This window comes from Carassius carassius, chromosome 12 (genome assembly GCF_963082965.1).
Source record: "Carassius carassius chromosome 12, fCarCar2.1, whole genome shotgun sequence".
Classification (NCBI taxonomy): Eukaryota; Metazoa; Chordata; class Actinopteri; order Cypriniformes; family Cyprinidae; genus Carassius; species Carassius carassius.
This window is the reverse complement of record NC_081766.1, coordinates 25,435,499-25,446,069: the sequence shown is the minus strand read 5'-3', so window position 1 is coordinate 25,446,069 and position 10,571 is coordinate 25,435,499. Positions and strand designations below refer to the sequence as shown.

At 37.5% G+C, this 10,571-nt stretch overlaps 1 protein-coding gene across 1 annotated transcript in view; it reads right to left on the bottom strand.

Moving 5' to 3' along the window:
- Nucleotides 1–352: 352 nt before the first annotated feature.
- Nucleotides 353–10,571, bottom strand: part of LOC132155128 (mesoderm induction early response protein 1-like) — a 47,289-nt gene continuing 37,070 nt past the window's right edge. The window contains exon 4 of the mRNA XM_059563943.1: nucleotides 353–632. Within this exon, the coding sequence (XP_059419926.1) occupies nucleotides 408–632 (225 nt within the window). The 3' untranslated portion in view covers nucleotides 353–407. The remainder of the gene's footprint in view (nucleotides 633–10,571) is intronic.

The following is a 10,571-nucleotide window of genomic DNA, read 5'->3' as shown; positions in this document are numbered from 1 at the left end:
TTTCCGTCGTCGCGGACATCACACTCCAAATCGAATGCGCAAAGTCTGAACTACCGAGGATGCAAGTCCAAAATGTACTAGATACTTTGTATTGAGAAACGTGCGCAGACCTACGTCACCAGACTATTTGCCTAATCTTCCCGGTACTTTAGTCTGTGGTGGAAACAACAGGTCTGGGGGGAAAATAGTTAATCGTAAAATTGCTCCGGATAATTTTGGCGGAAACACGGCATTATTCAATTCAGGCCTGGAAATCGCACTTTTGAAATCATCTGATATTTCAAAGTTTTCCATTACTGTGGGAACCCAGTTACATTGAAAATAAAGTTGTTTTTGCTGTGTATGCAGCCTGTGTGATCAACAACAATATTTTATATTATTAAATAGTGTCATTTACATGATATGTATTATGGGACATAGGATCTTATGGGACAGACCTTGGTCTTCTTCAGTTCTCCATTGATTCTGCTGCTTTCATCATTATCCATATCCTCTCCTTCATCCTCCTCCTCCTCATCCTCTTCAACCTCTCCATCCATATCCTCTTCATCATCTTCCTCCTCTTCCTCAAGTGATCCACTGCCTCTATAACCATACAGACTCAAGAGCTCCTGAATGGGCATTTCTTGTTCCTGTAAGAAAGCAAGTTACTATTTCATTATTTGTGTTTGTAAATGCAAAATATTGTTCAAGTAGGACCACAATCACCCTTAACATGCAAAACCTACAAGGATGTGCTTAAAGTAACATAAATGTTGAGTTACATAAACTGCATTGCCTTACAAATAAAATTTGTAAAGAGAAGTGATTATTTATATATATATATATACAGTACAGACCAAAAGTTTGGACACACCTTCTCATAAATCGCGCTTGGTAATTCGAGCTTGGTAATGATGGCTGCGGCTGCAGTAAACTAAATGTTCGCGGTCACTGTTCAAAGTCATACGGGTTCGGGCATTAAAACAGCTCGACACCGCTTTAACTTGGCACAAAGTTCTGGAAAAACTGTGCCCAGATCTTTTCCCATCCCTTCTCCCGTCTAGTCTAAAACCGTGTCCGTGTCAACTGTCACTTTACTGGCCTCCACAGTCACCGGACCTGAACCCAATCGAGATGGTTTAGGGGTGAGCTGGACCGCAAACAGAAGGCAAAAGGGCCAACAAGCACTAAGCACTCAAGTAAAAGGTGGCTACTTTGAAGAACCTAGAATATGACATATTTTCAGTTGTTTCACACTTTTTTGTTATGTATATAATTCCATACATAATTCCACATGTGTTAATTCATAGTTTTGATGCCTTCAGTGTGAATCTACAATTTTCATAGTCATGAAAATAAAGAAAACTCTTTGAATGAGGTGTGTCCAAACTTTTGGTCTGTACTGTATATATATATATATATATATACACACATACACGTATATATATATAAAAAAAATAAAAAAATAAATAATCCATGCCCACCACTAATATATATAACATTTACAATACTTTATGTAACTTTTAGATTGATTTCTCCTTTCTGAACTGTTGCGAAAGCACGTTCTCTCATCACCACTGCAGCTGCTACGTGATTATGACGTATCACAACAACACTACGGAGACCGAGAGGTATCCTCCTGAGAATTACCACCAAGAATGGATTAACATGGCAGACTCGGAACTCTATTTTCCACCAAGTCATCTTAAATACAGTGTTTGGAACCACTTTGGGTTTTATAAGCGAGATGGAAATCTTGACAAACTGGGGCCCAGGTCAGGAAGCAGACAGACTGGCTAAACCGACTGTCTGCTAGCTGCCTCACGTCACAGAGGGCAGCTAATTCTCAGCACATAGAGACAGATAGGTATCACACTATAGAGACTGTGTCTGTTCCCCGAACTAGAAAATACAAAAAATGTCCAAACCAAGTTAAGATTAACAATTTAATTGAGGTTCAACAAATAAAAAAAAAGATGCAATACGGATAAACAAATGATAAAGCTTGGCTTATTGAATATTAGATCCCTTTCTACGAAAAGACTTTGTGTAAATAATATGATCACTGATCATAATCTAGATGTGCTGTGTTTGACAGAAACCTGGCTAAAACTTGATGATTACATTATTTTAAATGAGTCAACCCCCCAAGATTACTGTTATAAACATGAGCCGCGTCTTAAAGGCAAAGGGGGAGGTGTTGCTTCAATTTATAACAAAGTTTTAATTTCTCAGAGGGCAAGCTTCAAGTATAACTCGTTTGAAGTAATGGTGCTTCATATAACATTATCCAGAGAAACAAATGTTACTGATAAATCCCCTGTTATGTTTGTACTGGCTACTGTATACAGGCCACCAGTGCACTATACAGAGCTTGGTGATTTTACATCCGAGTTAGTTCTGGCTGCAGATAAAGTTTTAATAGTTGGTGATTTTAATATCCATGTTGATAATGAAAAAGATACATTGGGATCAGCGTTTATAGACATTCTGAACTCTATTGGGGTTAGACAACACGTTTCAGGAACTACTCATTGTCGAAATCATACTCTAGATTTAATACTGTAACATGGAATTGATGTTGATAGTGTTGAAATTATGCAGCCAAGTGATGATATCTCAGATCATTATTTAGTTTTGTGCAAACTTCATATAGCCAAAATTGTAAATTCTACTTCTTGTTACAAGTATGGAAGAACCATCACTTCTACCACAAAAGACTGCTTTTTAAGTTATCTTCCCGATGTATCCAAATTCCTTAGCATATCCAAAATCTCAGAACAACTTGATGATGTAACAGAAACTATGGACTCTCTCTTTTCTAGCATTTTAAATACAGTTGCTCCTTTACGCTTAAGGAAGGTTAAGGAAACCAGTATGACACCATGGTATAATGAGCATACTCGCACCCTAAAGAGAGCAGCCCGAAAAATGGAGTGCAGCTGGAGGAAAACAAAACTAGAGGTATTTCGTATTGCTTGGCGGGAAAGTAACCTATCCTACATAAAAACATTAAAAAACTGCTAGACCCGATTACTTTTCTTCTCTTTTAAAAGAAAACAAACATAACCCCAGGTATTTATTCAATACAGTGGCTAAATTAACGAAAAATAAAGCCTCAACAAGTGTTGACATTTCCCAACATCACAGCAGTAATGACTTCATGAACTACTTTACTTCTAAAATCCATACTATTAGAGATAAAATTGTAACCATTCAGCCGTCAGCTACTGTATCGCATCAGACAGTGCAATATAGACCCCCTGAGGAACAGTTCCACTCATTCTCTACTATAGGAAAGAAAGAATTGTATAAACTTGTTAAATCATCTAAGCCAACAACATGTATGTTTGACCCTATACCATCTAAGCTCCTAAAAGAGGTGCTTTCAGAAGACATAGATCCTATTCTGACTATTATTAATTCCTCATTGTTATTAGGATATGTCCCCAAAACCTTCAAACTGGCTGTTATTAAGCCTCTAATCAACAAACCACAACTTGACCCTAAAGAACTAGTTAATTATAGACCAATCTCGAATCTCTCTTTTCTGTCCAAGATACTAGAAAAGGTGGTATCCTCACAATTATATTCCTTCTTAGAGAAAAATGGTATATGTGAGGATTTCCTGTCAAGATTTAGACCGTATCATAGTACTGAGACTGCTCAACTTAGAGTTACAAATGACCTGCTCTTATCATCTGATCGTGGTTGTATCTCTCTATTAGTTTTATTGGATCTAAGTGCTGCGTTTGACACAATTGACCGCAACATTCTTTTGCATAGACTTGAACACTTTGTTGGCATTAATGGAAGTGCATTTGCATGGTTTAAATCGTACTTATATGACCGCCATCGTTTCGTAGCAGTGAATGAAGATGTATCATAATCGTGTTAGCTTTCACTGTTATGCTGATGATACTCAGCTCTATATTTCTTTATGGCCTTGTGAAACACACCAATTTGAAAAATGAATGGAATGCATAGTCGATATAAAAAACTGGATGACGAGTAATTTCTTACTGCTAAATTCTGAAAAAAAACAGAGGTGTTAATTATAGGACCTAAAAACTCTGCATGTAATAACCTAGAACATTGTCTAAGACTTGATGGCTGCTCTGTCAATTCTTCGTCATCAGTTAGGAACCTAGGTGTGCTATTTGAGTGCAATCTTTCCTTAGAAAGCCACGTTTCTAGCATTTGTAAAACTGCATTTTTCCATCTAAAAAATATATCTAAATTATGGCCTATGCTCTCAATGTCAAATGCAGGAATGTTAATCCATGCATTTATGACCTCAAGTTTAGATTATTGTAATGCTTTATTGGGTGGTTGTTCTGCATGCTTAGTAAACAAACTACAGCTAGTCCAAAATGCAGCAGCAAGAGTTCTTACTAGAACCAGGAAGTATGACCATATTAGCCCGGTCCTGTCAACACTGCACTGGTTCCCTATCAAACATCGTACAGATTTTAAAATATTGCTTATTACTTATAAAGCCCTGAATGGTTTAGCACCTCAGTATTTGAATGAGCTCCTTTTATATTATAATCCTCTATGTCCGCTACGTTCTCAAAACTCAGGCAATTTGATAATACCTAGAATATCAAAATCAACTGCGGGCGGCAGATCCTTTTCCTATTTGGCGCCTAAACTCTGGAATAACCTACCTAACATTGTTCGGGAGGCAGACAGACTCTTCCAGTTTAAATCTAGATTAAAGACCCATCTCTTTAACCTGGCTTACACATAACATACTAATATGCTTTTAATATTCAAATCCGTTAAAGGATTTTTAGGCTGCATTAACTAGGTAAACCAGAACCGGGAACACGTCCCATACCATCCGATGTACTTGCTACATCATTAGAAGAATGGCATCTACGCTAATATTAGTATCCAGATCAGAGGGCCACTGCAGTCACCCGGATCCAGTACGTATCCAGACCAGATGGTGGATCAGCACCTAGAAAGGACCTCTACATCCCTGAATGACAGCAGAGACCAGGACAACTAGAGCCCCAGATACAGATCCCCTGTAAAGACCTTGTCTCAGATGACCACCAGGACAAGACCACAGGAAACAGATGATTCTTCTGCACAATCTGACTTTGCTGCAGCCTGGAATTGAGCGTCTGGTCAGAGGAGAACTGGCCCCCCAACTGAGCCTGGTTTCTCCCAAGGTTTTTTTCTCCATTCTGTCACCGATAGAGTTTCGGTTCCTTGCCGCTGTCGCCTCTGGCTTGCTTAGTTGGGGTCACTTCATCTACAGCGATATCGTTGACTTGATTGCATAAATACACAGACACTATTTAAACTGAACAGAGATGACATCACTGAATTCAATGATGAACTGCCTTTAACTGTCATTTTGCATTATTGACACTTTGTTTTCCTAATGAATGTTGTTCAGTTGCTTTGACGCAATGTATTTTGTTTAAAGCGCTATATAAATAAAGGTGACTTGACTTGACAAAACCCATGCAATTGATCATGTATCATGTAGATCTGATTTTCACTGATTTTCCTGAAGAAAAACCTTAAAGTAGGACATTTAAGTTAATCTGGTTTACAGCAGTCTGTGACTGCCAATACTAGTTTTTCTTGTATATATATATATTTACATTTTTGGTTACCTCTTTGTGAAAGGTGTTGTATTGTTTGTATTGCTTATGTTAAAAAAAAGCACCTGCTTTCTGCTCACTGAGTTAGCCTGCTGAAATCACATTAGCCTGCAGGAAAGTTACAGAACATTTATTTGTTTATCCATGAGCAGCATTCTTAAATTGTTTCACCTGTTAAATGTGTGTGTTGTTAAAAGTAACTAGAGTCAAGACAGGAAAAGAATGTCTGTTTTTATTTAATCTTTTGGTTTTTTTAAAAAGCTAATCTTTTGTTTGTGAAAGAGCCATGTGTAAAAAGTCAGATGGCACTTAAGATACTTTGAGATAAGATTTCTGTCGGAACAAAATAAATAAAAGTTAAATATCTAGTATATCTATCTAAATATTGAATTGCACAGCATATTATTTTTCTCCATTGCATTGTATTACACTGAATCACATCGTGTTGAATCGAATTGAAATCGTATCGCACCGCATCGAAATAGCAGTGGATCGTATTGCATCGCATAGGTAGCTGCCTATATGTATCTTTAATGTATCGCATCGTTGGCTATGTATCGAGATGCGTATCGCATCTGCATCAGTTATGGAGATGCACATCCCTAATATATATATATATATATATATATATATATATATATATATATATATATATATATATATATATATAATGCAGTTTGCTAGAATGTAGTTTTAAGATTTTTAATCGAAAATGAACTTGCTAATACCTCTTATATACAGTTTGTTAATAAAGATAATGTCTTTTTGAACATTTTTGGAAATGTGAGCTCCAGGGCACCAGCGGTAATTCAGCATTCATGAACCCATCGAGAGCAGCCTAATCTCAGCCAGCTCTTCTGGAATTTGCCATTAAGTATGATGTCTATATAGTGGTTAAACATGAGATATAATTATTTTTTTTATTTTTTTGTAAATATTTGGTCTCATTAATCTATGTTTTATTGTGAATATGAGAATGTGCTGAAGAATGAATGCTGTATCACATGCAGGTAATACCACTTGCTCAGTTTATCTTTCTCATAATACTTTACATAATACAGTGAGCTTTTAATACAGTGATAAAATAAGCTTTCAATGAAGTAACTCAACATTCCTTCATTACTAGTTCTTAAGTGACGTTTTTAAATTGGTAACAGAGGCTCAGCTATTAAATTGTCACCTTGAGATTTGAATCAGTGGTGGAAGCAGTTTGAAAAAAGACTTTTCTCAAGTCACCTTTATTTATATAGTGCTTTTAACAATAGATTGTATCAAAGCACTTTACAGCATTAAATAGGAAAACAGTGTGTCAATAACACAAAATGACAATAGTAAATACCCCATTTTCAGTCAAAGGCAGTTCATCATTAAATTCAGTGATGTCTTCATACAGCTCAGTTCAGTTTAAATAGTATCTGTGCAATCAAGTCGACAATATCGCTGAATATTAACTGTCCCAAACTTAGCAAACCAGAGGCGACAGCGGCAAGGAACCAAAACCCCATCTGTGACAGAATGGAGAAAAAATCTTGTGAGAAACCAGGCTCAGTCGGGGGGGCCAGTTCTTCTCTGGCCAGATGAAACCTGCAGTTCAATTCCAGGCTGCAGCAAAGTTACATTGTGCACAGGACTCATTTGGTTCCTGTGGTCTTGTCCTGGTCTTGTCCCTTGTCACTGGGGATCTGTCTCTGGGGCTCATCTAGCTGTCCCGGTCTACGCTGACATTCAGGGCTGTCAAGGTCATTTTTAGGTGCTGATCCACCATCTGGGCTGGACACGTACTGGATACTGGTGACTGCAGTGACCATCTGATCTGGATACAGACTGGATCTAATGGCTATGGTGACCTCAGAATAAGAAAACAACATATTAGCATAGATACCATGTTTTTGGAAGTGCTCCCAGTTTCAATGGTCCCAATTAATGCAGCCTAAAAATCCTTTGAATATAAGAAATGTGTTAGTGTTACGTGTAAGCCAAGTGTGTCTGCCTCCCAAACAATGTTAGGTAGGTTATTCCAGGGTTTTGGCTCTAAATAGGAAAAGGATCTTTCACCCGCAGTTGATTTTGAAATTCTAGGAATTATCCAGAGTTTTGAGAATGCAGCGAACGTGGAGGACTATAATGCAATAAGAGCGTGTTCAAATACTGAGGTGCTTAACCACTCAGGGCTTTATTAGTAATAAGCAATATTTAAAAATCTATACAATGTTTAATAGGGAACCAGTGCAGTGTTGACAGAACCGGGCTAGTATTGTCATACTTCCTGGTTCCAGTAAGAACTCTAGCAGCTGAATTTTGGACCAGCTAGAGTGTGTTTATTAAGTCAGCTAGAGTGTGTATATTAAGTGTGCAGAACAACCACCCAATAAAGCATTACAATAATCTAACCTTGAGGTCATGAACGCAGAGTCGACGCCAGCGCAGCACTGATGAGGGGGCGTCTGAGGTGACGAAAGGAGGCGATGGCACACTTGCGTCACATACAGATGATCGCTAACGGACAGAGAGCACGTGGCGAGAAATATGTTGCGTCAAACAGATGAAAACGAGACAAAAATATTTGCGCTTTTTTAAACGCTAACAGGGAACTGAAGATAGCAACACTCGCTCTACTGCGAGTAGCAGCCGGAGAACCTCCTGTTTCACACATACTCCGTCTGCAGTGCGTGTGTGTTACGTATGTGGTGCAGAAGCAGCACGGACTCATTGTGCTTTGAGGACACATTTGCAGTCCGCTACTGATCCGCGGCTGTTTAGTCCACAAACACAACACTTGTTCATTATTTTGATTTCAAATAATGTAAAAAAAAATAAATAAATTACTTTTTCAGCATTGTGACTCTTATCACTGTACAGTAACAATCTTTCATAGTCATAGACAGTTTAAACTCAATAAATATAAACAACATATTATTCATGCATTAGACTTCTAGGTTTGTATAATAAGCTGCTAAAGCAAGGGGCAAAACATTTAAACACAACAATTAGCCTACTTTTCTTGTTAGGATATTGCAAATATTGAAAATTAAAACACTGACAGAAACAGTCGACTCTTGTGCCTTTTGCATTTAAATCTTTATTACAAGCAATCCCACGGGTCTTATTGAACCTCTTTTCCTCGCCTCATCACTTTTAAATAGCTTATAAATGCGTGCGCGTTATACTTTCACTTTTGTATTAGTGCAATTCGGCGTCAATTGCTTGAATGGACAAAAAAAAAACTCACTGATATTAAATACAGACCTTTTATTAACATAACGAATGAAAATACCCCCATGCATAGACTGAAAAAACTGAAAATCGGCAAACTGTGGAACCAAAAAAAAAGGACCATGAACGTTTATTGCCCAGCCAATATTAGAGCATTTTTAAAACGAATGAGAAAATAAAATAGAAAATAAAATTTTAAATAAAATAAAACCATATAAATAGGAAACGAAATAGCGCAGTGGTTCTCAACCTTTTTTCCAACGGGCCACACTATGGTCCAAGTGCAAGTCTTCCGAAGAAATAATTCTAGGCCTTCTCCCCATATATAAAATACCTGATGCTGTCGGGAGCTCAGCTGACCAATTTTGTGAAATTCGGCTCGAAAGGAGTAACACCACAATGAAGTTGCGATTATGCAGTCTGGACGCGCATGGGAGCATGACTTGATGCGCGACATTGCAGAAAATGTGTGGAAAGCACTTTTGAATTTGATAATATGAGGTTGACTCCAGAGATGTTTTGGGTGTGTCCATTTGCCTGAACTTCTTCCAAGTGAGTTGCGGGACAAACCGAAAATCCAGCACTCTCTTTCACTACTGATACTGCGACTATTCTTGTTTGTATGTGTTCATTTGCTGCCATTTTCCACATTTCTTTTTTTCTCCCTTAAAAACAAATTTGTCCATTCTGATGCTCCATTTGATGACTATTTGAATTGAATTCTGCCAAAGTGCGTGCTTGTGTTCGTTAAATGCGGAACCTTATGTGATCTGCTCATGTCTGAAATTATATATGAAAAACAAAAAAATTTCACAAAAACATTAGGCTATAGCCATTCAGGTAGGGTTTTAAATAAAGCATTTTCTGAGATGCACATTAAACACATAAAACATTAATTTAATTTATCTTTTAATTATTAAAAATTAAGCAAACTTAACTTTTTGATAAATGGGATTTACTATTAAATATAAAACATGGATTAAACCTTAAAAAAAATAATGTTTGGCTATGTACATTCTGCTGAACAATAGTAATACATCTCTGGCAAATACTTTGTCAAATTACTTTAGTCTTTAAACTAAACCGGACTTTTATTTTGATGGGTTGACGTACCTTTACAGTTCTGTGTATGTTATGTGATGCTAGTTTTACTCCAATCAAACGGTGAAATGCTTATGAATTGACTCTCAGTGCAGTTCTGGAGATGTTGTTCAAGTGTTCACGTCCTTATTTAGTGAGACAGCAGCGTCCACGAGCGTCACGCGCGCTTCAGTGTGGGTTAATAAAGGAAGACACGCTTTTGCTCTATTCATTAACAGAGACACGCAGAACATGCAGGATTCATATTTAAATATACTGTTCCGGCTTAATATTTACAGATATTAGTCCATATTGTGATTTGATGTAAGTGCAATGTTCTATTTTTGATTAATTCATTCAAAATTTGGCAAATTCCATGGCATTCCGCATTAAACTGTAAACTCCGTTTTTATGACTGGATTCCGCGATTCCCTCCGCGTTTTCTGCATCGCGGAAATCATAGGGCTCTAGTTGTGGTATGCCAGCTATATCTTGTAATGGACACACGCCACAACGTTCTCTTTATGTTTGCCCGCGCCCTCAAATCAAAACACTGCTGACTCCTTGCAGTATGCGTGTAATAATAAAAACTCCATAATCATCGGGAAGAAGGAGGCGGGAAGAAGGAGGCGGGAACCGGCGGACCATTAAAATGAAATTTAATAATAATCA